This window comes from Micropterus salmoides, unplaced genomic scaffold (assembly GCF_014851395.1).
Source record: "Micropterus salmoides isolate LMB-PRFRI ecotype aquatic unplaced genomic scaffold, ASM1485139v1 Ms_hic_scaffold_9, whole genome shotgun sequence".
Taxonomy (NCBI): Eukaryota; Metazoa; Chordata; class Actinopteri; order Centrarchiformes; family Centrarchidae; genus Micropterus; species Micropterus salmoides.
The window spans coordinates 7,234,199-7,261,894 of record NW_024044681.1 but is presented as its reverse complement, the minus strand read 5'-3'; the positions used below and the strand labels follow the sequence as shown (position 1 = coordinate 7,261,894).

The 27,696-nt window shown below is 42.2% G+C and overlaps 2 protein-coding genes across 5 annotated transcripts; both read right to left on the bottom strand.

Annotated features, from left to right (window-relative positions):
* Positions 1–9,091: 9,091 nt before the first annotated feature.
* Positions 9,092–15,630, bottom strand: LOC119895193. Its single transcript, XM_038708124.1, has 5 exons — positions 15,556–15,630; positions 13,717–14,292; positions 10,834–11,039; positions 9,609–9,723; positions 9,092–9,337 (listed from the first exon to the last, which is right to left on the bottom strand). Exons 2-5 carry the CDS (start codon positions 14,182–14,184, stop codon positions 9,176–9,178), a joined length of 951 nt encoding a protein of 316 aa, XP_038564052.1. The 5' UTR covers positions 14,185–14,292; positions 15,556–15,630; the 3' UTR covers positions 9,092–9,175.
* A 3,544-nt stretch (positions 15,631–19,174) lies between these two features.
* LOC119895191 lies at positions 19,175–24,046 on the bottom strand. Of its 4 annotated transcripts, XM_038708121.1 has the most exons (6): positions 23,242–23,380; positions 22,602–22,691; positions 22,078–22,522; positions 20,087–20,292; positions 19,850–19,964; positions 19,175–19,556 (listed from the first exon to the last, which is right to left on the bottom strand). In XM_038708121.1, exons 3-6 carry the CDS (start codon positions 22,414–22,416, stop codon positions 19,401–19,403), a joined length of 816 nt encoding a protein of 271 aa, XP_038564049.1. In that variant the 5' UTR covers positions 22,417–22,522; positions 22,602–22,691; positions 23,242–23,380; the 3' UTR covers positions 19,175–19,400. The 4 variants fall into 4 exon arrangements, with proteins under 4 accessions (XP_038564049.1, XP_038564045.1, XP_038564048.1 ...); XM_038708117.1 differs by having other exon boundaries at positions 22,078–22,686; positions 23,242–24,046; XM_038708120.1 differs by having other exon boundaries at positions 22,078–22,691.
* Between the last annotated feature and the right edge of the window lie 3,650 nt (positions 24,047–27,696).

Genomic DNA, 27,696 nt, shown 5'->3' with positions numbered 1-27,696 from the left:
TGTTCTATTCCATATTTTTAATTCTACATTCATTTATGTCAACTGTATGTTTGCCTACGTGTAGCACCTTATGGCCAAAACAAATTCCTTGTATGTGTTACTTGGCAATAAAGCTCCTTCTGATTCTGTTTCTGATACAGAAGCTGAACATAACGCACAGCGCCTCATTGTTCTACAGGAACCTCATAAATCTGCTACGTGAGAGAATTTCTGCTTGTTTCGGCAAAGGGACTTAACACATGATAAAATATCCAACTGGGCCACTAGAGATGTTAAAGTAAATTGACTAAGCTACTGTTACACACCTCTGAAGATAACACAAAAACACGTGAACTCACTGAAAGGGTTAAACATGAAACATCATTTGACTAATTACGTCAAAGCAAGCCGTGACAAGTCTCCGTTTTCGAGTCTAGAAAAGCTGACATGGATAATATTGATAACACGAGACATTTATGAGTCAAATGATTGTAGATTGAAAATTAATAAAATCTTAAATTACAAAAAAGTAAAAAGTAAAGTCCGTCCGGTCCGGGAAGGTCGTCTCCAGGAGCCTCCTCTCAGCTGACGCTATCTCATCAGGTCTCACAGCCAGACTCCACCACAGCACAGGCAAGTCAGCCATCCTGCCTATGAACGGGTTCCTGAAGCCTTTATCCCTCCTGATGCCTCTTAGTCCATCTCTGTTTGTGTCGTGTTTCAGATGAGACACATGAAACTCTGGTCTGGGGGAAGCCGGGATGGTTTTTTTGTAAAGGTACTGGTTTGCCAACCTTATTTTTGAAGCTTCCACTATCAAATCATTTAGTTTCAAGTGCTGACTTTCAACAACACGTTCAGGATGTCTTCTCCTGTTGAATTGGGTGTACATAGTAAGATGAGGAATGATGTCAATTAAAAAGACAAACTATAAGTGTTCAGTGTCTCTGCTCAGTCTGCTCTGCTCTGGAGAGGTGTGAGCTCTGATCTGATCTCCAACACCGGCAGAGTGCTGCTATATAAACCACAGCTGGTTCCTGTTTTAAAGATATACGTCACAGTCATGAGTACTGTGGAACTGTGTGCGTCATCCTGTGGGTAAGGAGACCAACAGGCAATTTACTTTCTTTTTGGCGCCACATTTTGCATAAAGTCTCAAAGGCGGATGGGAACATACTAGCCCAAGTTTCGTGATAATTGCACATGAACCATGAAAATATATGATATCAATTTCTAGTTCGACCGTTAACTAGAGGAAGGTGTTCCTTTATAACTTATGCATTTTTTGGATTATCAAAATTTATTTAATTACTTTCGATGATGAGGGTCGATTCTACTGGCAAAGTTTTGTGCAGATCGGACTCATTGCCTATAAGAAGTGTGAAAGAGTAGGCTTGGCACATTTCACCAAGTGGAAATGGCTCAATTCAGGGAACATGTGGATATTGAAATGGTAGATGATTACCATAGGAACAGTAATAGATGCTAAACTGTTATGTAATTCTAACACTGATGTTATCCATAAGAAAGGTCTGCAAGGTCTATATTTTATGCATAAACTGAGACAGGTTGGTGTTACTGAGATATACTGATCCTCTTACATCGCTCCTTTGTGGAGAGTTTATTAACTTTTTGTTCCATTCCCTGGTATTTTACATTGTTAGTGAATACTATAACTAAACTGCATAAGATAGTCATCATGTCCCGTAAGATTGCTGGACAACAGCAAAATTCCATGACGATGACCTGTGAGTCCCGATTGGTTAAGAAAGGGCAGGTGATTATTAGAGATCACATCCCCTATTTAGCGAGTACAAACTGTTACCATCATGCAGACGGTACAGGGTGCCAACCCTCCGAATCTACCGGCCCGCAGATCCTTTGTCATCATGGCGGGGGCAAAGGTGGTACCTCTCCAGAGGCCATGCAAGTGACCAGCGATGAAGGCAACTCCTCTCTGAAGGCTGGGCAGGAGGCAGGTCACGATGGCAATGACTCTGGCTAAGTTGAAACCCTTCAGGCGGCCAGCAGCGAAGACGAGAGGCAGGAAACCGGAGGCCAGCGACAAGACTGCAGACCAGAGCCTGAGCTGAAAGGCTGGGGTGCAGTCCCAGAAGCCGGCATCAAAACCATGGGAATGGAAGCCGGTAAAGCCAGGGACACCAGGAGCAGCTGAAACTCAGGAAATGAAAGCTGCAGTACTTTAGCAGGATCAAGGGGCAGTAGCAGTTGAGGGGTGTTTGGAGGCTGTTTTTGTTCAGCAATGTCATACAGGATTCTACGGGGAAAACGGTCGCAAGCCTTCTCCAAGTCCACAAAGCACGTGTGAACTGGATCGTCAAACTCCCATGAACCCCCAACAACCCCGCAAGGGTAAAGAGGTGGTCCACTGTTCCAGGGCCAGGACAGAATCCGTATTGCTCCTCCTGAATCTATGGTTCGACAATCGGTCAAATCCTCCTTTCCAGCACCTTGGAATAAATTTTCCCAGGGAGGCTGAGCAGTGTGCTACCCCGATAATAGGAACACATCCCCAGTTCCAGTTCTGGGAGGGAAGAGGAGAGCTCTTCTCCCAGTTCACCATTAAGCCCAGGTGTAACAGGTGCACTACGCACTTGGCTGTCTGTAGGACTGACTTCTCCTTGGAGTAGGCCAACAGCAGCAGGTCGACTAGATAGAACAGTACTCTCAGACGCACTTGGAGAACGTGCGTGGGGCCAGTGAATAACCGAATGGTAGCCAGTTGTACTGGTACTGGACGCTCCGGAACGAAGCCTTGCTAATCTCCTCTCTCTCCTCCTCTGTCATTGTGGTTAGCTGGCTGATAGCTTAATCAAAGAGGAAGCTAGCAGAGCCAAGTTGTTGAAAGCGGAGCTCTAAAAGCTGGTTGGCTCTGTCGTTAAGACGAGCCACCGGCTGTGCTTTGAGCGTGAAGCCAGGGCAGACAGTTGCCGGACGGCACGCTGCCCTGGCTTCACGCCGAAGAAGATTGTGAGGTTGCGCTCCAGGGGAGGGACCGGGGGGAACCCCACCCCTTTTAACCCCTCTACTTTAGCGGGGCCCTCCTGATAGCGCCTGATGGGAGAAAAACAAGGCCAGATCGGTTCTCACTTAACCCAGCCCAGAAATCTTTCATCTGTTTTCGCATGCTGTATGTCAAGCCACACATTAATTTTCTCCCGCAGTGAAATACAAATTGCAGAGCTAATAAACTCCGCCTAGCTGATGCCACACCGGTGTATGCCCTGATAGTAATCAACTGCACTGCACAGCTGTGACGAATGGTAACGTAGCTGATCGAGTTTTGCAACATAAACATCTAATAACTGAAGCGCAGCCTGCTCTGTTTGGGACTGTGAGCTTCAATGGAAGTTAACGTGTGTGAATATGTAGTGAGATTTCTGCCTGATCACAAGTGTTTCAGTTACTTTCGGTTTCACATGCAACATGCAGTCTCAAACTGCGTTGTTCAAATGGACTGAAGGGGATAACATTACTTAATAACGTAATGCACCGCAGAGTGTAGAGCAGGTAGACTTCTCATCAAATGATGACATTTGTCTCTTAATATTAGGACTCTTTTCTGGACCTGTCAGAGAACACAAATCTGTGGGAGAAATGTGTGAGAAATGTGTGAGAGATTCTGAATGTGCAGAAAGTTTTGACCATGAGCAGAAAAGCTGCTGAAATACAGGAGCTATTAAGTTCCAGGAATTTCTAACTGAATTAAAATTAATTTAGTTCTCATTAAGGTCAAAATGAGCCAAAGTCACATTCAAAGAGGTTACTTCCACAAAGACACTAGGGAAGGGAGGGAAGACTAAATATCACCATAAACTGGTGCAGAAAAAATAATCAGAATGAAGGAAATAAAGTGTTTAATGCTAAATTTTCATATAATTCAGCACTAGATTTCTTAAAAATAGTGTTAAAATCTAAATATAAAAAACACGCGTCTCGTGTTGATCTTGTGAATCGAATCTCGTCTGACTCTGGGAGTGTGGAGACTCTGGTGAGTACTTTGTGCAGATTGTCTCCTGTGATGCCATGACAGTTGAATTGGTGGAACTCCTTGAGGAGTTGGGACTTGTTGCGGCCTCAGCAGAGAGAGACTTCTGTGTGGTGAGAAGTTTGTTAGCGCTGGTCTTCATCAGATGGCCAAATGTGACGGTTTTAGAGCGAACATAATTCTGTTGTCATCCAGCCTGCGCTCAGTGTTGTCTGCCAGGTCCTCCTTCAGGCATCTTGTGTTCACACCATTGGCTTGCCTCAGAGACCTCAGAGTTCTCAGTGTGTGGGAGGAAAACCCCCCAGACCAGGCCAGAGGCCTCGTGGGGCCTCACTCCCACAGACTGACTCAGACTGACCCAGACTGACTCAAACTGACTCAGACTGACCCAAACTGACCCAGACTGACCCAGACTGACTCAAACTGACCCAGACTGACTCAGACTGACTCAGACTGACCCAAACTGACCCAGACTGACTCAGACTGACCCAGACTGACCCAGACTGACGTGAAAAAGATAATGATAGAAGCTAAAGCCTACCGATCACACAGTACCAGTGAACCAACGCATCCCAGACGATTGAGACAAAAGACAACGATATTAAGGAACAACAGTGTTCCTGTACAGCTGGTAGGCATCTGTTCACTATTACAATCATTGCAAAGAAGAACAGCAGGGCTTTATTACCTTACAATCAGTAGGACGTTAGCTAGCGTTAGCTAACTAACATTACATTAGCAGCAATCCACAGCTGACATGTTTCTGGATTTATTTTAGGTTTTGGAAAGAGAATAAATTGTACTTTTCCTTTCAACCTCTCTGGGTAGCTGCTGTAACTATTACAAAAAAACACTAGAAAAAGCTAGAAAACGACTCTTTTTGCATTAGAGTCACTGGAGCGCAGCCATGAAAGTGTCGAACCTCAGTTAGAGCAAGTTCTATACTGCACTGTGATTGGTCAGCTGTGTATTCGGGGCGTGGCTTAGCGAAGGGTCAATTGCAACGTGAAAAAAAACAAATCTAACCGAATGTGTCAAAACATGAACTTTGGTTCGTACCTTGATGCGGACTTTCAGGTTTGTGCTACGGCTGGGCAATAAAACAATTAATAATAATAATTATCAATATAATTTTATTCAATAACAATAGGCTATAACAAATGTTAAATATTCATTTATCTATCTTCATCTGCTTATCCGGGGTCGGGTCACAGGGCAAATGTTAAATATATTGTCAATAAATATTTAATTCATTTGAATCACAAACTTATGCTTATTTTGTTGAGGCAAAGGGTCTGAAATAAATATTTACTAATCACATGTTTTGAAAAAAAATATCTTTATCATAATTGTTTTGAATGTTCTGCCTCAGATTTGTTTGTTTGGCATCAAGTGTTGATGCCAAACAGTGCTGACCGTGAAGAAAGGTTTAACCACAATTAACCATTCAATTCAATTTTATTTATATAGCGCCAAATCACAACAACAGTTATCTCACAGCGCTTTTCATAAAAGAGCAGGTCTAGACCATACTCTGTGATGATATTTACCATCAGGTTTCTTCAACTTTCACTCAGGAGCAAAAATCTGTCTTTAAACTTGAAAGAAATAATTATTTGACATTTATCCTGATAATTATCGAATGGTATGACATAGGGATGGGGATCGTAAATTTTTATTGATATTGATACCCTTATTGAGACTGCTTAACGATCCGATTCTTTATCGATACTTTACTATTATTTAGTGATGGTTATTATTTAAGACCAGACCCAACGGGCCTGAGGTAGGCCTGCACGGTATGAGGAAAATATTCAACGTGCAAGAACGTTATAGATTGAGATATATGCATATATTGAAGTGTACATGGGCGGCGCAGTGGTGCAGTGTTTAACTCTGTCGCCTCACAGCAAGAAGGTTGTGGGTTCAAACCCCTTTTGCCCCGGTCTTTCTGTGTGGAGTTTGCATGTTCTCCCCGTGTCTACGTGTGTTCTCTCCGGGTGCTCCGGCTTCCTCCCACTATCCAAAGACATGCGGACTAGGTTGACCGGTGACCCTAAATTGTACTTAGGTGTGAATGTGAGTGGTTGTCTGTCTATGGCCCTGCGATGGACTGGCGACCAGTCCAGGGTGTACCCCGCCTTTCAGCTGGGATCGGCTCCAGCCCCCCGCGACCCTGTACGCAGGATAAGCGGTTGACGATGGATGGAGTGTGCATATTAACTGCCAGGTTGTTTTTAATTTAATATTTTAAATCCAGCTAAATGTTGTTTCTAGAGCAGCAACATTAATGTTTACAACAGCAAAGTAACTCAATGTGACGTTTACAAAGAACATCAGTCTGTATCAGTCCCTCCTCGTCTCTCGCCGGATGCAGGTAACGTTACCAGGTAGGAGGAGGAGCGGCTGGTTAGTCTCAGCCAGCAGCTCAGTTTTTAAGACTACAGACCGGACCTGGTCAGCTATGAACCATTTGTTTAACGTCACCTTACAGACAGGTGTATTGATAAAGTATTGTCTTTTCACTTGTGAAGGTTTTACTGCACGTACTAACAGTAGCAGCTGTCATCAACTAACGTTACAGTAGTTTGGAGCTAACTTAACCCTCACCGTAACGTTATTCCACCGTGACGCGACGCCTCTCGCTCTGCTGCCGCTGTGTGTGTGAGCCGACAGAGAGCAGGCAGAGACTGCAGCCTGATGATTTTCTTCTGCATTGTGTTTCAAATTAAATCACATTTGACGCTCGAGACAGTACGTTACATTATAGGACCCGTAAGTCTCGATAGCAGTATCGATAAGCTAGAACCTTATGGATTTTCGGGTTTTTTGAACCGAGTCCTTTTGGAACCGGGTCTCGATCCCCATCCCTAGTATGACATTTTTTTATCGTGATAATATTTTAGGCCATATCGCCCAGCTGTAGGTGTGAAAGGGCCCTTAGTTAACAATTTTCTTATTTTAGCCACAGCACGTATAAAAGAAATGGATGTAGTTACGGTAACGTCACACGTTGGTTTGTGGACTACCATTTTGAAGCCGCAAGTTTTTTTCACACATTTTGGCCGCCGTCATCTTGGTTTTTTAAAACCAGACGTGACCATGTTTTGGACGAGAGGGTGGAGCTAGCTAGCTTGGTTAGCTAGGTGCATCTGTAATTCACATTAACTGTGATATTAGCTGGGATGCTAATTTTGGCTAGCGACAAACAGGTTTAAAACAAATTTAGAATTTTAAAATAAACAAATACTAACTTTAATGTTTTTCAGTCATTGTTTTGAGCCCTGGTTTTATTATATGCTTTTACAAAAATGTTATCTTTTTAAAGAAAATAGAAAAATATCATTACATTGCATTTTATTTATATAGCGCCAAGTCACAACAACAGTTACCTCCTAGCACTTTTCAACTCTGTACTCTGTGATATTATTTACAGAGGCCCAACAATTCCGACCGTGAGCAGCACTAGGCTACAGAGGCAAAGAAAAACTTCCTTCATCAATGAACATGAAATACAGTGGGTACGGAAAGTATTCAGACCCCTTTAAATTTTTCACTCTTTGTTTCATTGCAGCCATTTTCCAAAAATCAAAAAAGTTCATTTTATTTCTCAGTAATGTACACGCAGCACCCCATCTTGACAGAAAAAAACAGAAATGTAGAAATTTTTGCAAATTTATTAAAAAAGAAAAACTGAAAAATCACATGGTCATAAGTATTCAGACCCTTTGCTCAGTATTTAGTAGAAGCACCCTTTTGATCTAATACAGCCATGAGTCGTTTTGGGAAAGATGCAACAAGTTTTTCACATCTGGATTTGGGTATCCTCTGCCATTCCTCCTTGCAGATCCTCTCCAGTTCTGTCAGGTTGGATGGTAAACGTTGGTGGACAGCCATTTTCAGGTCTCTCCAGAGATGCTCAATTGGGTTTAAGTCAGGGCTCTGGCTGGGCCATTCAAGAACAGCCACGGAGTTGTTGTGAAGCCACTCCTTCGTTATTTTAGCGGTGCGCTTAGGGTCATTGTCTTGTTGGAAGGTAAACCTTCGGCCCAGTCTGAGGTCCAGAGCACTCTGGAAAAGGTTTTCGTCCAGGATATCCCTGTACTTGGCCGCATTGATCTTTCCCTCGATTGCAACCAGTCGTCCTGTCCCTGCAGCTGAAAAACACCCCCACAGCATGATGCTGCCACCACCATGCTTCACTGTTGAGACTGTATTGGACAGGTGATGAGCAGTGCCTGGTTTTCTCCACACATACAGCTTAGAATTAAGGCCAAAAAGTTCTATCTTGGTCTCATCAGACCAGAGGATCTTATTTATCACCATCTTGGAGTCCTTCAGGTGTTTTTTAGCAAACTCCATGCGGGCTTTCATGTGTCTTGCACTGAGGAGAGGCTTCCGTCGGGCCACTCTGCCATAAAGCCCCGACTGGTGGATTGCTGCAGTGATGGTTGACTTACTACAACTTTCTCCCATCTCCCGACTGCATCTCTGGAGCTCAGCCACAGTGACCTTTGGGTTCTTCTTTACCTCTCTCACCAAGGCTCTTCTCCCCCGATAGCTCAGTTTGGCCGGACGGCCAGCTCTAGGAAGGGTTCTGGTCGTCCCAAACGTCTTCCATTTGAGGATTATGGAGGCCACTGTGCTCTTAGGAACCTTAAGTGCAGCAGAAATTTTTTTGTAACCTTGGCCAGATCTGTGCCTTGCCACAATTCTGTCTCTGAGCTCTTCAGGCAGTTCCTTTGACCTCATGATTCTCATTTGCTCTGACATGCACTGTGAGCTGTAAGGTCTTATATAGACAGGTGTGTGGCTTTCCTAATCAAGTCCAATCAGTATAATCAAACACAGCTGGACTCAAATGAAGGTGTAGAACCATCTCAAGGATGATCAGAAGAAATAGACAGCACCTGAGTTAAATATGAGTGTCACGGCAAAGGGTCTGAATACTTATGACCATGTGATATTTCAGTTTTTCTTTTTTAATAAATTTGCAAAAATTTCTACATTTCTGTTTTTTTCTGTCAAGATGGGGTGCTGAGTGTACATTACTGAGAAATAAAATGAACTTTTTTGATTTTTGGAAAATGGCTGCAATGAAACAAAGAGTGAAAAATTTAAAGGGGTCTGAATACTTTCCGTACCCACTGTACACCCTAATTAAAGAACAACAAAACAAGTCAAGTGTCAAGTTTTCTGCAGTGCAGAGGGACAGTCGGGCCACAGTCCTTCAACAAAGTCCTCAGCTTGTATCAGGTAATCAAAAGTGTGAGGACGAGAGATTGGAACTGCTGCTTTATCACACCACGTGAGGTTCTCTCTCAGTCGGTCAGGATCAAAGTTCAGCACCTGAAAAAGTCAGAGAACAGAAGAAGATGACAAGCAGAACAGCTGCAGGGTCTGCGAGAAGCTGTGAGGGTGCAGGGCTGGACTGTTAGCAGCCACGATTCAGACTCAGATTACTGATATTGTTTGATCAAAGTACAATAGGCTACAGTAGAATTCAGGACTATGTGTCAGAACCAGAACCTGCAGATCCCATTGGCACTCTACACTTTATCTCTAGAATATGGAAAGAAAAATCCAGCGTGTCAGGAAAGAGTGAGAACAGTGGAGGTACCTGTTTATCCACATGCAGTGCAACGGCGACATGATCCCAAACATAAAACTCAGGGGTACGCTTCATCCGCACCGCTTCCATCTGCATTTCATCACGTCTCCGGACCAACTTATACCTGACACAAAACAGAACAGCAGAAACAGACAAGTGTCTGCGGTTAGGTCACTGTCTGTAACGATGGTGGCATCAGTGTTGGCTGTGTTCAGTTCTCAAATGGCTCTGTGTTAGAAGCTGTTCCTAAGTCTGTTGATGTGCTCATCAATGTCACTGGATGGGCAGGACATTAAAAAAGTTTGACATGCTATAGTAAACTTTCAAATGTTGGACTTGTTCTGCATAAAAGATTGTGATTATTGACGAGTGGTCACTAAGCATGAACACATAGACTCACTCAACCACCCGGAAGTGGGGAGGTGGTTGCTGTTCGAGGAGGACAGGTCTACAATCCTAGTCAAGCATCTGCAGTTAGTTCACTGTCTGTAATAACGGCATCTGCAGTTAGTTCACTGTCTGTAATAACGGCATCTGCAGTTAGTTCACTGTCTTTAATAACGGCATCTGCAGTTAGTTCACTGTCTGTAATAACGGCATCTGCAGTTAGTTCACTGTCTGTAATAACGGCATCTGCAGTTAGTTCACTGTCTTTAATAACGGCATCTGCAGTTAGTTCACTGTCTGTAATAACGGCATCTGCGGTTAGTTCACTGTCTGTAATAACGGCATCTGCGGTTAGTTCACTGTCTGTAATAACGGCATCTGCGGTTAGTTCACTGTCTGTAATAACGGCATCTGCGGTTAGTTCACTGTCTGTAATAACGGCATCTGCAGTTAGTTCACTGTCTGTAATAACGGCATCTGCAGTTAGTTCACTGTCTGTAATAACGGCATCTGCAGTTAGTTCACTGTCTTTAATAACGGCATCTGCAGTTAGTTCACTGTCTTTAATAACGGCATCTGCAGTTAGTTCACTGTCTGTAATAACGGCATCTGCAGTTAGTTCACTGTCTGTAATAACGGCATCTGCAGTTAGTTCACTGTCTGTAATAACGGCATCTGCAGTTAGTTCACTGTCTTTAATAACGGCATCTGCAGTTAGTTCACTGTCTGTAATAACGGCATCTGCAGTTAGTTCACTGTCTGTAATAACGGCATCTGCAGTTAGTTCACTGTCTGTAATAACGGCATCTGCAGTTAGTTCAGGTGTCACAGAGTTTCTGGTTCTTACCTGTGTGTCTCACTCATGGCCTCAGGCCTCCAGATGAAGCAGCCGTCTCTGTAGGTGCAGACAGAGTTTGGGTCGTCAGTCAGCAAAGGATATTTAGAGAACTGCTTCTGATTGGCTGGGCTGTGGATCAGCACAACGTACATCACTTCCTGTTTGTACAGGACGGTCTCGTACACCCGCATGACGGGCTGAGCGCCGCAGCAAAACTGGAGACAGTAATAGAGGTTTCAATGAATTAAAAGTGATCAGTTCGTATAAAACAAGCTGTATTGAACAAAATAACAGTAAAAGCAATAAAAAATCAGACTGTTCAGATAAATGCAACACCAGGAGCTGCCCAGTAGGTGGTGCCATTTTGATTGGATCAAACACAGTTGCTTTAAATTGATTCAGCGCTTCAGAAGCCTCCTTCCCCAACACTACAGACTCAGTCCAGACAGACAGAGCAAAGCTCAGTATTCAGTGTACACAGTACACTCCCTCAGATCAACGATCAGGTAATCAGCTGCGTCCGACCCAGAATTCTGAAAACGCCTTCATTAAAAGAACAGTGTAGGGAGTGTGTTCAAATTTAACATGACGATATGATACAGAAGCTCTTTGAGTAGCGAACATAACGCACAGCGCCTCATTGTTCGACAGGAACAAACCCTGGTTCACAGCTAAACTCAGACAGCTATGGCTGGAAAAGAAGGAGGCGTTTAGGAGTGGAAACAGGGCCGTGGTGCAAGAAGCTAAACGACTGTACTCAGAGAGATTAAAACACCAGTTCTCTGCACCAGGGCTTTGGGTTTGTAGTTTGTGATCTGTCTGAAGCTCCTCCAGACAGGGGCTCCCCTCCGCCCCCTCCGCCCTCTCTCCATCTCAGAGAGGGAGGTACAGGCTATTCAGGAGGCAGAAACCCCGCAAAGCAGCTGGGCCGGACTCTGTCTCCCCATCCACCCTGAAGCACTGTGCTGATCAGCTGTTTCCGGTGTTCAGACATTTTTAACACCTCACTGGAGACATGCCATGTGCCAGCCTGCTTCAAAGCCTCCACCATCATCCCTGTCCCCAAGAAACCAAGGACCACTGGACTAATCACGGACCCACTCCTGGACCCCCTGCAGTTCGCCTACAGAGCCAACAGGTCTGTAGATGATGCAGTAAACATGGCCCTTCATTACATCCTCCAGCACCTGGACTCCCCAGGAACCTACGCCAGGATCCTGTTTGTGGATTTCAGCTCTGCTTTCTACACCATCATCCCGGCCCTGCTGCAGAACAAGCTCTGCCAGCTGGACGTGCCTGACTCCACCTGCAGGTGGATCACAGACTTCCTGACAGACAGGAAGCAGCACGTGAAGCTGGGAAAACATGTCTCTGACTCCAGGACCATCAGCACCGGTTCCCCTCAAGGCTGCGTTCTTTCCCCTCTGCTCTTCTCCCTGTACACCAAAACCTGCACCTCCAGTCACCAGTCTGTCAAGCTACTGAAGTTTGCGGACGACACCACCCTCATTGGGCTCATCTCAGGTCGGGACGAGTCCGCCTACAGGTGGGAGATCAACCATCTGGTGACCTGGTGCAGCCAGAACAGTCTGGAGCTCAACGCTCAGAAGACAGTGGAGATGGTCGTGGACTTCAGAAAGAGCCCAGCCCCACCCTCCCCCATCATCCTGTGCGACTCCCCCGTCGCCACTGTGGACTCCTTCAGCTTCCTGGGCACCATCATCTGCCAGGACCTCAAGTGGGAGCTGAACATCACCTCCCTCACCAAGAAGGCCCAGCAGAGGATGAACTTCCTATAACTTGCATCTGTTTATTCAGTATTTATATATGTTTACATCTGTTTGTTTCACCTGTATGTTTATGTCTAGCACCTTATCACCACAGCAAATTCCTCGTACGTGTAAAATACTATTTGGTAATAAAGCGTTTAATGATTCTGATTCTGATGATATAATAACCAGTACTGGCTGGGCCACAAGAGATGTTAATTTACTTATTACAAAATTATACACAGATACTTTTACACTGCTCTAAAGTTATTTAGGGGGCCGACAGGAAGTGTTGGAAATGTAAGAAGGCGTTCTTAACCACGTATGGGAACGCTCTTCCCTTTTGGAAGTCTGTGCTGGGGATACGTGAATAAACAGCCCTTACCAGACTCCCTGAAGTTATGTCTGCTTGGTGATGAAACACTTTTACCACAAGGTGTCACCAAACCACAGTCTGGATAAATACTGACAGGTTTAATCATAATTTCATTGACAAAACTGGAGGAACATAAAAACACCAGAACTCACTGAATGACTTAAACTTGTACTGAAACGGTTTCCTTTCAATACTTGCATGCAAGTATTTTTTTGAACTATTTGCACATTTGCGACCTGCTAATGCAACATTTGTTTTTATAATTTCATGTTAAAAATCAAGGAGGGAGCGAGTCTGCCAGAGTTGGCCAATGTGTGTGAGAGGGGGAGGGACCGTAAGTGTTTAGTCACCTGCGTATTAAACGTCATCTGCACTTGCCTGTAATCAAAATAATTGTCTGTAAACGTCAACCATGGTGAAACAAACCATTGCCTCCTCCAGTACCAGATCCAGGCCCTTTACAGCAACAAATTGCAGAGGTCAACGAGTTAGAGTCAGAAGAGGCCGTGGCGGTAAAGGCAAGAACCACTGTTTCTGACTGGATTGGTCGAGGGCACCATCTGACTGGCTGTTTTGATCTTCCGTTAATTATCAACTTGACCAAAAATTTCTAAGGAAATAGCAAGCAGGAGAAAATGTTCAGTTAGGGGGTGCAGTGCTTCTATTAAAAAAAGGTTTGTCTGGAGCATTCAGGGCTCACTGCATTAAAAGTTTGTGGAAAAGTCAAGATAACCCGACCCTCAGTACCTGCTCTCTGTAGGCCTCCAGCACCTCCTCCAGGGGGAAGGTGAAGCGGTACGAGCCCAGCCTGGAGGTCTGCTCGAAGGCCGGGGAGGTGGTAAACTTCTCCAGGAAGCTCTGCTGCATCTGGACCTGCTCCTCCGTCCGGTCCGGGAAGGTCGTCTCCAGGAGCCTCCTCTCAGCTGACGCTATCTCATCAGGTCCCACAGCCAGACTCCACCACAGCAGAGAGCCTCTGCCTGGGTTCCTGAAGCCTTCATCAGTCTTGATGCCTCTTAGTCCAGTTTGGTTTGTGTCGTGTTTCAGATGAGACACATGAAACTCTGGTTGAGGGGAAGCCGGGATGGTTTTTTTGTAAAGGTACTGGTTTGTCAGCCTTATTTTCAGAGCTTCCTCTTTCAAATCATCCAGCTTCAAGTGCTGACTGTCAACAACACATTCAAGATGTCCTCTCCTGTTGCATCGGGTGTACATGGTCAAGTGAGGAATGATGTCGATTAAAAAGATGAACTAATGTATCTGCTCAGTCTGCTCTGGAGAGGAGTGATCTCTGATCTGGTCTTTATAAACCACACCTAGTTCCTGTTTTAAAGAGAGAAGAAATAGTATGAATGATCTGTGTGAGTCAGCATGTGAGGAAGGAGACGGGTACGAACAGGCCTTTTTTTTCCCCTTATCTGTTCTTTCCCTCAACAGATGGTTGTATTTAGTTTTATCACACACGCCTCAGCCATGTTGACAACAGAATCAGATCACAGGTTGGGTCTGCATCCTCCCACAACACTTCCTGTTGCCTCCTCACTTTAAGATCATCAGTTGTGTGCGCTGCTGCCGTCACCTCTCAAACCAACAGTGGGACGGATTTTAAAAACTGATTAGTAAGCATCAGGTGTCTCTGTGTCTGTGACGAGCTTCCCTCAGGAATCAGAAGTGAAAGTAAATTTGAACACATTCACTGCAAAGCATTTAAAGCTCATTCAAATTAAAAACCGCATCCTGTCGGGGTAGAGGCGAGGCGTCCAGCAGTGAGGCTGCAGGTTCTCTGAACATTTACTCTGGTTTCTGCTTTCCTCCTGTGACCCCAGAGTTTCTGTTTAGCTAAAAGTGAAACTCACAGAGCAGAAACTGTTTGTCCTGCTGTCGTATTCTTATTTCTTATTACATAACTGCGGTGATTCAACACGGAATCACTGCATCATGTATTTCTTATATTGCTTTTATTTGGTTATTTAAGTGGCAGCGATGTTGTTTAATTGTGTATTTTTTTACATTGGTATGTAGTGCAAATGCATGACAGCAAAATAAAATTTCAGTCTCTACGGGAAGTTTTAACCGCTACACTGAGACCAGCACATTGTTATAACATGAGGTAATTTCTCACTCTCCCTGCCTGATGTCACAGTTCGTAATATTACTCTTTAACCCACGAAGTGTAGACAGACAGACGGGGTTAAGGCACAGCATCCCCTTCACTTCAGCTAAACAATCATTAAGCATCTAAAACAACATTTACAGCAGCATGATACCGGGTTTGGTTGTAACACTTTTTGCTTCGGCAACAATAACTCGCTGAATATTTTAGCTTGAGTTCTCAAACTTTTAAACAAAGTTCACTACAGCTGGCCCCAATTCAGACGTCTACAAGAATATCACAGAGCTCGTGAGCTGATGTCAAATACATGGTGTTCCTTTGTTACAAAGAGCCCAGAGACTGCATAGGGCACTCTGTAAAGATATTTAAATCAAGAACATATTAAAATCAATAAAGTCCTTATAGAGGAAGTCACACAATTTTATCTTCAATAGTATAGATACTAAACAAAAAATATTCTGGTACTTTCTTACCTCAAGTTCTTTCTCTAGATATTCTGAATGAACTGTTTCCAGCCTTGAAAACCACCACATCTGTTTGGGGAGGAGGTACTGAAATGATCACATGACTCCTATCTTATTTCTAATTGGTGAAATTGGTGTTTTAAAACTCTCCCCAGGTTACAATCACGTAAATAAAATGCGTACCCTAGCTGTTGATCTATTTGTGCTTTAGAAAGAAGACTGTGTTGACAAAGTAAAGAATGAAAGCTCCATTTTTCATGAATAGAATAGACCCAAAAATCCACATTATGCGAGTTACACAAATAAAGAGGGGAGGCTGGAACTTAAAGTTGTCCCTGATACCTGTAATGCTGTTATATCGCGTCCTGTCAGGGGCTATAGGCTGGTCATCATTTTCCAAACATTAGCAGATGTAGAAGAAGTTACATCTCTACTCTGTTAATAAATATAGCCTTATAATAGGCAAATACAAAAATCACGAGGTCTAGGTCATTTCTGACAGAACCTCTATTTCAGGTTTTATCCACTAGATGACGCCACAGCTTTTTAATTGTGCTTTTATCAAACAACAACAACAGAGTATGAGAGTTACTGCAGTAGTTATTTTCACAAACCTTTAACTAGCGAACATTTTTGTAAAGTATGTATTTCTTATGTGAGTTATACTACACACTTTGGCGTGTTCTAACCATGTGATGTGCATGTGGACATGACGGTGTGTTTGGTTCATGAGTGTGATGTAGTTTTAGTGTACAAACATTTCAATAATTCAAGTGATTGCTCCCATTTATTTGGTGAAGTTGCCACTAGAGTTGCCCCAATGTCATTTTTTGAGCACCGAAGCCTCGACAGTAATTAACAGCCAATAGGCAAATATTGTGTGAGAGAGAGAGTAAAAGAGAGAGACGCTCGGTTGCTTTATTCTCATAGCGTAGGCCAACTGAAACAGCAAGTTATTATTACCAAAACTTTGTTATTAGCTTAAGTAAGGCTAAGCTAGTAGCAGGACCGAGAGAGGGAGGAGTTTAATAAAAGAGGAATATTTATTGTAGCGCTGAAGGGATCGGATACTGAGCCGAGGTAGAGTGGAAGACTAGATGCTGCAGAACCGGGTTGGTGGAGAGCAGAACGTTAGCTGAGAGTCCAGACTGAGAGCCGAGCAGGTCCAGAACAGAGTCCGGGGGTCCAGGGACAGCAGATGGGATGAGAACTAGTTCCGGTAGCGGAACTAAAACAACATGTTTTTATGCAAAGTTCACTTTTATAGCAACTAAATGTTCTTCTGTAATAATAATTTAAATGTGTTCATTATGCAGATTAACTGTAAAATGCAGGCTATTTGACTGTTTTGATCTGTAATGAAATACAGCAATTGTAAAATTATGCCATTCTCATCGCTCAGTGCTCTCACACAGTTGAGGGCTTCTTTTGGTTTTCCTTTGGATGTGAACTGGAGCGTCACGTTCGCTGCTGTGAGAGGAGGTGAGGCGTGAGGAGAAAACCTCAATGTTCGGATCTCAAAGTTGAAAATCGAATGTGAACCCAACAATTGAATATTCAAATATTCGGTTCCAGCCCTTTCTGTGCTTTCCTTGAAGCATCTTGATTCAGAGTCCATGAACTTTGGCTGAACATTGCTAGTGTCCATGAAAAGTTTTTGTATTAGCTTAAATGTATACTTGGGATGGTCTATGGTAAGTCTCTGTTGCAAAGGGATTAGCAACATATTTTAGGTCGTGCTCCTCTAGTACAGCTGCAATATCAACATGCAATATCTTTTTTGCCAGCAAATCATGCTTGCTTCCCTCTTCTTCTGTAACAATGAGAGGGCTGATGTTCACTCACTTTTGTAATCTGTTGTTATCCTCCTTCAGGTAAAATGTAAGTCTGTGAGATTTAATTTCCGTTTTTATTTATTTTTTGTCTTTATGGTCATATAACTATTAATACATTCATGTGATGTCACTGTAGTATACAAATTCTGATAACTTTGTTATTCATTGTTGTTATTATACAAGCACTATTACACAAGGAGACCAGGCGGACCTGAAATTGGTAAAAATGGTTTAGACTTCTGAGGGTTAACCATGTCAAAGGCCTTTGAGAGATCAATAAAAGCAGCACCAGTGAAATGACCGTGATCAAAACCAGAGAACACATCATTAGCAATTTTTAAAAGAGCAGTTATAGTAAAAGAAAAAATTGGGTCTGAAGCCAGATTGATGTGGGGATAAAATATTGTGATCAGGTAATTTATATTAAAATAATAATTATTTGAAATATTTGCAACCTCACAAATGATAGAAATCGGGTGATAATTATTCACATCTGGTTGGTCCCCACCTTTGAAAAGAGGAGTAATTCCGTCAGATTGACAAATCTGTGGCACAGTACAGGTGGATAAAGACAGATTAAAGAGATCTGCGAGTGGAAACATCAGTATTTGAGACGTAAGCTTGATAAACTTCCAGATCATCTGACCCTGCACTGCAATTCACTTTTAGGTCACATAATGCATAATAGACCTCAGTAGGCGAGATTTGTTTTTATGAAAACGCACCAATGGGTATGAGTAATTAAAGGACCCAGCCAAATCATTGGAGATGATACATTTTTATCTACACACACGAGAAATGATGATTAAAAGCGTGAGTTATAAGCAAAGGATCTTGTAAAATGTATGTTTTTTTTTAATGAGAATGTAATTTAAATTATTCTAGAAGAAGATTTAGCATTCCTCGTTTTGATTTTGCATTTATTCCTTATCTGTCTATAGATTGTCCTATCAGAGGCGTCTTCTGAGGAGCGTTATTTAACCCAAGCTTTATCCCTTTGTTTGAATAGTTGAAGTAGATTAGAGTTTATCCATGGTAAGTGTCTACCTTTGACTTTAATCATTCTCACAGGAGCATGTTTATCAATTACAGTTCTAACTTTGGTATAAAATCATTTCCAGGTCTCATCAACAGGTGGAATTAATTGAAGCCTGTCCCATCTAATTGCTAAAAGATCATGTATATAATAATCAACATTAATATTTGCACATTGCCTTATTTTGATGTATTTAAAATAGGAGCTTCTTTAATTGTCTGAGTGAGGCTTACACTACCTGAAAGACTTCTATCACCTGACAAAGACCGATCCAACCAGTTACTGTTAAAGTCTCCAAATATGATCAGTTCATTATGTCTATCAAAAGCCAAAATAGCGTTTATGGCATCAGTGGGAGCAGAGGGCGGTCTATAAATATTCCCAATAATAAGCTGTTTGTTTTAATTAAAGATGATATTGATGAGACATTCAAAATTAGTTGGCACAACATTAGTTAGTTGAGTTTTGTATCACCATAAGTGGCCACACCTCCTGCTCTTGATGTCCTATCAGCTCTGTATAAAACATAGTGATCAATTCCCACCTCATCATTAGTGATTTCGTTTTGAAGCCACGATTCGGAAATGGTGATTAAATTAGGTTTATGAAAAGCAGCCCATGTTCTGAGAAGATCAAATTTTGAAACAGGGCTCCTGATGTCGAGATGAATAACTTTTAACAATAGCTCACAAATTAAAAGGTTACCAGGTATAAGAAACAGGTGGCGAGAACAACATTGCTGACAGAAACAAAGACATATAAAACAAAACAATAAATAAATTTAATAATAGTGTCCAAATTCCTTCAGTTTCCTAATTATAATGCTAACTTCAATGATTTAGGCCAAGGCCCTGATTCTATAATATGCTTTCCCTTCACTAAAATATGATCTTTTAGAAGAAAATATCAGTATCATCAATGTACATGAAATTTACCCCAATTATTGAACAACATAACAACAACAGACTCCCTTAATTTAGCTGTCAAGCTTTCTGCAGTGGTGAGGGATTGTCGGACCATAATTCTCTAACAAACTTTTCAGCTTCTGGGAAATTATTAAAACCGTGACTGATTGCAGCGATTCCTTCATCGCACCACATGAGGTTCTCTCTCAGTCGGTCAGCGTCAAAGTTCAGCACCTGAAAAAGTAAAAGAACAGTAACAAGCTGGCAATGCAGCCCACTGCAGAGTTGTCATGTATCATAATACTGACTCAAAAACGTGCAGCTAATAAGTTTCCATCTCACAACAACACTTAGAGACGAAAGCAACCTGAGCTCTGAAATGTGACTGAGTCTGAACCAGAACCTGCAGACCATTTGGGACTTCCCTACCATTTATATGTAGAACATGGACAGAACGATCCAGTGTCATTTTCAGTTCTGTACTGAGACTTAAAAGGGGTGAAAAGAAGAACGAGTCGCGAACGTACCTGTTCATCCACATGCAAGGCGACTGCAACATGATCCCAAACATAAAACTGAGGGCAAGACGTCACCGGCACCGCGTCCATCTGCATTTCATCACGTCTCAGGACCAACTTATACCTGACCAAAACAGAACAGCAGAAACAGACAAGGGTCTACAGTTAGATCAGGTATCTGTAATAATGGCGGGACGATCAAGCATCACTGGTTGCTTCAGGTGTCACAGAGTTTCTGGTTCTTACCTGTGTGTCCCACTCATGGCCTCAGGCCTCCAGATGAAGCAGCCGTCTCTGTAGGTGCAGACAGAGTTTGGGTCGTCAGTCAGCAAAGGATATTTAGAGAACTGCTCCTGATTGGCTGGGCTGTGGACCAGCACAACGTACATCACTTCCTGTTTGTACAGGACGGTCTCGTACACCCGCATGACGGGCTGAGCGCCGCTGCAAAACTGGAGACAATAAAAGAGGTTTTAATGGAAAACTCAGTCCTGTAAACGTCCTGAGGACAAAGACGGCAGTTTTCTCTCTGTGGGCTGATAAATTCTTGATGAGGCATTTTTAACGTAAACTGCCGTCTCTTTAACACGCTGTGCAGCTGCAGGTTCAGGAGACAGTCGACACAACCCGACCTTTCAAAGCAGAAAGATTACAGGGAGATGTTTCAATGCCTTGCGTGCCATCTCACCACTCGGCCTTGTTACGTATCAGAGAGGCGTCCTGCTGGTTTCAACTGCTCACCATAGTATTTAAAAACAGAGCTGTAGACTGTGATTAAAAGTGAGCAGTTATAATAAAAATATAATAAACAACAAACAAACAAAATAACAATAAAGAAAACAATGAGAACACTGACTGTTCTAGATAAATGCAACACCAGGAGCTGCCCAGTGGGTGGCGGCATTTTGACTGAATCAAACACAGTTGCTTCACACTGATTCAGTGCTTCAGAAGCTTTGTTTCCCCGTCACTACAGACACAGTGAAGATAGACGGAGCAAAGCTGCCAGTATACTCCGTCCAGTGGAGCCCCAGATATATTTCATAGGGGTGGAAATGATGGGGCCACTGGAAATCCTGGGGTGGCACAACAAAACCTCTCTGTGGTCAATCAGTGGAAATTGTAAACTGTTTTAAGTATTTAGTTAGACATACGGGGCACAAATTGAGTTTTACTGAAAATACTGATTCCATAAAAAAGCAGTCAGAGACTGTTTTTAATTAGGAAACTGAAGGAGTTTGGACATGTAACAGTTATAAACAAAAACAGCCAGATTTTCTATTAAATCTGGCGGTGAGCTCATGAGGTAGCTCACCCAGAAGGATACATGAGAACTCATTCCCAGTTGCTCTACACGTGAAAAAGTGACTGAAAAAAGACTATGGCGGATCGGTTTGAAACCCCAAAATGGCGTTGAGCACAAATGGGGCTGGGCTACCTGTGGGACCCAGGTCAGATGTCTCGTGGCTTTCAGCACGGCCAACACATGTACACAGATTGTACATGTGTTGGCCGTGCTCCCAGGATTTCCTGGACCCAGTTTAGCCAAAGGCAACCCATGTTTGGGTTCAGCTGGAAAAGTCAAACCTAGGTTTGAACTAGCGGTCAGAGCCTGTTGTTCTTTGTGTGTGGAGGCTGCATGTAGGCTTGTCAGTTCCTTGCAGGCTTTTTCGACCTTTTTTCTCATATTGTGTGGTCACAGCAGCACTGTGACACAAGTTCACTGTGGGAAAGTCAAAGGCTTGATATGATCATGGCTGAAACATGATGTGTTAATAAAAGTACAGTCGACGGTTTCCTTTGTTTGTTCCTTTGTTAGTTTTCCCACCCTTTTCGGGTGTGTATATAAAGGATAATATTGATAACAGACATTTATAAGTCATTGTAGACTGACTGAAGAAAATTAATAAAATCTTAAATGCAAAAAAAAAGAAATGTCATCTCCACGTTTAAACAACATCACATCTCCCCCCACTCACCACTGATTTATTTTTCATTTTTACTTCACATTATTTTATTATATTTATCACAGACCAGCTGTGATAGAGAATAACCCGACCCTCAGTACCTGCTCTCTGTAGGCCTGATGAAACACTTTTACCACAGGGTGTCACCAAACCACAGTCTGGATTAATACTGACAGGTTTTAATAAGTCCGGGATCATTTCCTCCTGTGCTTTAAGGGCTCCCTTCATTCAAAGTTTGTGGAAAAGTCAAGATAACCCGACCCTCAGTACCTGCTCGCTGTAGGCCTCCAGCACCTCCTCCAGGGGGAAGGTGAAGCGGTACGAGCCCAGCCTGGAGGTCTGCTCGAAGGCCGGGGAGGTGGTAAACTTCTCCAGGAAGCTCTGCTGCATCTGGACCTGCTCCTCCGTCCGGTCCGGGAAGGTCGTCTCCAGGAGCCTCCTCTCAGCTGACGCTATCTCATCAGGTCCCACAGCCAGACTCCACCACAGCAGAGAGCCTCTGCCTGGGTTCCTGAAGCCTTCATCAGTCTTGATGCCTCTTAGTCCAGTTTGGTTTGTGTCGTGTTTCAGATGAGACACTTGAAACTCTGGTCGGGGGGAAGCTGGCATGTCTATGTACAGGTAATTGTTTTTTAACCTTATTCTCCAAGCTTCTTGTCTCAAATCGTCCAGCTTCAGGTGCTGACTTTCAACAACACGTTCAGGATATCCTCTCCTGTTGTATCGGGTGTACATGGTCAGATGAGGAATTATGTCAAATAAAAAGACAAAGACAAATTTTCCAATGTCTTTACTTAGTCTGCTCTGCTCTGGAGACGTGTGATCTCTGATCTGATCTCCAACTCCAGCAGACTGATGTATATAAACCACACCCAGCTCCTGTTCTAAAGAGATATGAGATTGTCATGAATACATTGTGTGAGTCATCATGTGAGGAAGGAATCCTAAAGATACAATATAAATTACAACACGTATTTACTTTTTGTTTCTTGTTTGCTTTGTGTAGGAGTCATAAACTGGTGCTGTCCCTGGCACCAAGGGCGTGTTTTATATCAGCTGAATTATGAACTTTGTTTTCTAAGCTGGATTACGCAAAACAAGCACAAACCAGGTAACTGTTCAGCCATTAGCCTCAGCTGTACTTTGACTTTACAGCTTGTCTCACGTGTTCAAGCACAGTGTTAGACCTGTTAGCGGTAAAGCAGCAGTTTATATTCCTCATTACCAAGTTAATTTACAGCAGCTGATCAGATAACGGTGCATAGATGCTGTTGTGGTCAGTAAAAGAAGATAAGGACAGATACAGGATTTCTCATCAGGTAAAAAGCTGTTTCGCGAGACTCACGCAATTGACATTTTTCACATGCAGTCAAGCCACACATTCATTTTCTCACGCAGTGAAATACAAATGTATAATTGATAAGATAGACTCACGGAGCTAATCAACTCTCCCCAGCTGATGCAACATCGGCGTGCGCCTGGATAGTAAAGAACTGAACCGCACTGCTCATGCTGTGAGTCCAGACAGCTGTGACGAGTGGTAACGTAGCTGGTTGAGTTTTGCAACATGAACATCTCAAACTGAGGCGCAGCTTTCCTCTGTTTGGGACTGTGAGCTGCACTTTGAGCTGCTAAAGTTAATGTGTAGATTTGTGGTGAGATTTTTGCCTGATCACAAGTGTTTCAGTTAGTTTCAGTTTAACATGCAGCCTGCAGAAACCAAACTGCGTCGGTCAAACGGTCTGAAGGGGCAGACGTTGCTACCAGTGGATCAATAAGATAACACACAGGAGAGTAAAGGTCACGCTTCTCAGTAAATGATGTCAGTCTGTTGATATTTTGACTTTTCTCCTGGACATGTCAGAGAACACAGATCTGTGGGAGAGATGCTGAAACACAGGAGCTATTAAAGTCCAGGAGTTTAAAACTGAATTAAATAATTTATTAGTGAGGTGAAAAGAAGCCACAGTCATATTTAAAGAGGTTACTTCCCCAAACAAAGACTTTAAAGAGATAAAAAAATTGATCTACAGGAGAAACAGATCTGAGAGCTGCACTGACTTTGACTCTGGCAGAGTTTGAATTGTCACCTGTCACCTGAATATTGTCTTTTCTTTGAAAAAGTATAAAAAATCTCACCTTGTCTCATCTTGTGTGTCCCGTCATACCCCTACTATTGTTTTTATTTCACATTTGATACAGATTTTTTGTCTATTAATATACACACACTCACACATGTTTACTGTTTTATTGATTTTTTTTATTTTATTTTAATAAACACATTCTTTTACTGCTTTATTTACTTTATTTTAAATTTATTTTTTTATTTTTTTATAGTGATTAATGAACTGTATATAATGAATTGTTCTTTTGTAATGTATTTGCAGCTTTGGCAATATTGTTGTTTTACATTTATGCCAATAAAGCTAGTTTGAATTGAATGGAATTGACTGAATATGTCTTGTTGTTTATCCACGAATAAGAAATGGTTAAAAAACAAATTAACTTTAATTCAGTATCCTGATGTTTTAATATACTGCAAAGATGAGTATGTGTCAAAACGTTGGCATGCAAAGATGTACTGCAGGCTGATAGAATTGGAAGGGAAATATGTTTAAATGTGTTTCACTCTGACACAAGAAAAATCATCTTATCATTATGATGAAGCATAATTGTTGAAAACATTGCGAAAGTCATCTTATAAACAGGTTGCTGTGCAGTTGCTTAATCACATTGTTTAATTACATTATACTAATGTTGCTTAATCGTGATGTTTAAACAGCTCTAACTGGGATATTCATTAATCAAAATAAGAACAAGTGAAGGCCTGACTCCGGGGGGCTCAGCTCATTTAGGGATGTTTGTTCAGTCTCTGGCACCATACGAAGTTAGTTCTTTGGAAAATGTAATATTCACATGATTTGAAACCTTAATGTTTAAATGTACTGATGATGTGAAGAAAGAGAAATTTCTTCAGATAGACAAACACTGCACCTGACTACCATGAGAAATGCAGAGTTGTCTGTTGGGTCAGATGTGCGACCAGGCTGGGCCAGTTAAGCCTGGTCCCCACCTTCACCAGCTTTATAAACTTTGTCAAAAAAATACTCCATTAACTTTCTATTATACTCAATAACTCTGCATTCAAAAACTTCTCTGGAGACGGTCAAGAGTCGGTGCAAAAAAACCCGTACATCCCAGCAGGTCGGGGGATGAAGTCCCTCCTATGGTCTGCAGACCCCTTCTGGGCATTGATGCTTGGTTTCTTACAGTAATCTTGTTGTTATACTGACTTTTTACTACTTTTTCTTGTCTTCATCTACCCATCGACTTTCTACCTTTGAATCTCACCCACTCTGCAGAGCAGAGTCAGCAAATGCTTCGTCAGCAATCACCAAAAGCCCGTGGGCAAGTTCACTCGAAGTTCACACTATGCATTAGATGTTGGAAGTTGACAATCAACCCCTTTAATCAGTAATTAAGGATGTAGTCTTAATATCAGCAGACTGACACCTCGGCAGTTCATCATGTTATCATAACAACAGTAGATAACAGCAGACCAAAGCATGCACTTGTCACAGTAGATTTTGAACGCCTGCAGCCTCCCCTGCTGTAATAAATCTACAGTAGATAACAGTTGAACAAGGCGTGCATAGTCTCAGTGTCTGCAGCCAATGCTCCCACTCAGGGATCTCAACTTTGTTACTGCATTCATGATCACAGCACAGCACTTCTAAGTAGAAAATAAGAATCATCTCGATAATGTTCAAAGATTAAGAAGTAAGTAAGGATAATTAATAAACTAACTACTAATGATTATAAATGATGAACTAAGAATGATTACTTATTAATATTGATTAAAGATAATAAAATTATTGATTAAAAATGATGAATTAAGAGTGATTAATGATTACTACTAATTAAGGATACTAAAATGATCAAACATGATGACCTGCCCTCTGCTGATCATGCTACTTTCACCAAAAACACGACTTTGTGGAATAAGCTGGTGTCTTTTGTGCTGTGTGCTGAAGACAGGACATCCCTACTGTGATGGACTATGATTATGTATGTTTTGTAACACATCTTCACTAATTCTGCTTCTATATTTTAACTTTTGCTGGTGTTTTTGATGATGTCTTGCTGTGCTTTCTTACAGGACATCGTCATGCCATATACAAAAATATTCTAATGACGCTGTGGTGGCGGCTTGTGTGAGGGGAGGAGACGAGGAGGAATCCAGGAGGGTCATCTCGGAGTTTGTGGTCTGGAGCAGGTGCAATGGTCTCATCCTCAACACTTCCAAAACCAAGGAGATGATAGTGGACTTTGGGAGGCGTAAGTTAAATCATCTGCCTGTGGTAATTGAGGGGGAGGTCACTGAGGTGTGCCAGACGCACAAATATCTGGGAGTCCACCTGGACCATAAACTGGACTGGTCAATACATGTAAATGCAGCTTATAGGAAAGGTCAGAGCAGACTCGTTTTTTCTTAGGAAGCTAAAATCCTTCCAAGTATGTAATGAGATGCTGTACCTTTGCCACCCACTGCACGACACTGTGGTTTATCAGCAAAGCAGCCGCAGTGACCGATTCCTCTCTATGAGCTGCAGGACTGAGAGGTTCAGGAGGTCATTTGTGCCGACTGCATAATGGATCTGTTTGAAGTGCACCATTTATATACTATTAATGATAGGAGCTTGTAGGACTTTTATTTATTTATTTTTTATCATGAACTGTTTTTATGAGTGTACTGTGGTGAGAATGCCTGTTGGTAGACAGCACACATTGTATGCTGATGGACATTTGAATTTCCCTGTGGGGATGAATAAAGGCATTTATCTATCTGGTCTATTTCTGGGTCAGCCAGAAAAACCAAGACAATAGATCTGTTGTAAAGAGCTGAGTAGTTGGGAAACGAGAAGCGCAAAGTGCAAGACGAATTGCTCGATATTGCGTCTGAGGTGAAAACATTATAGACAGCAGCAGCACTTCCCCATATTGTTTTCTGTGTTACCAAATATATAAGAAGATGCTGTTTCGAAAATGTATTGAAATACTAAGTTGTGTTGAAAGTAGTAAAAATTACATTTAAAGAAAGTACTGAGAATGATAGGATGCTTACATGCAGATAGCAAATGAGGCTTTGCTTATGATGAAATCAGCTTCATTAAAACATGTGAAATATGTTAACAAGTGTTGAACATGATGTTTGTAAGAATGTAATAAGGATGCTAAATTATTTAAAACCAATCAGGATGCTAAATTACCAATAATTTTAATTTAAAAATATGTGTTTTACTTGGGGCGGCACGGTTGTCCCGGCCTTTCTGTGTGGAGTTTGCATGTTCTCCCCGTGTCTGCTTGGGTGCTTCCTCCCACCATCCAAAGACATGCTGATTGGTTGATTGGTGACTCTAAATTTTTTCATGTGGTATCTGCACTTTTACCAGAGTATGAAAATTGAATACTTCTTCCACCACTGAAACTAACAGATGACTTGTTTCCTGTACGCCAAGTCGTTTTCCTTGCCCGTCAACACCGTTAGATCATCATAACTTTACATACTGTCTCTGAGGTCTTATAGTGAGACATTTACAGATCTGTAATCATTCTCATTTTATGTGGTGTTTCATCTATAAATATGTGGGGGGAAAATGGTCCGTCACACATATGAGTGGTATCCATTAAATTGATAAACCGTTCAGTAATTGTCTGATCGGTTGGTATATTATCACAAAAAAATACAATAATCCATCTGACTCTTATCAATGTGCTGGAAAATACATTTGTGTGATATGCAAATCAGCGCATATTTAATGAGGAAATAGCTAATTTTGCATATAAAAGAAAAAACATCAAAAGTTCTATCATGTTTACATTTAGTAA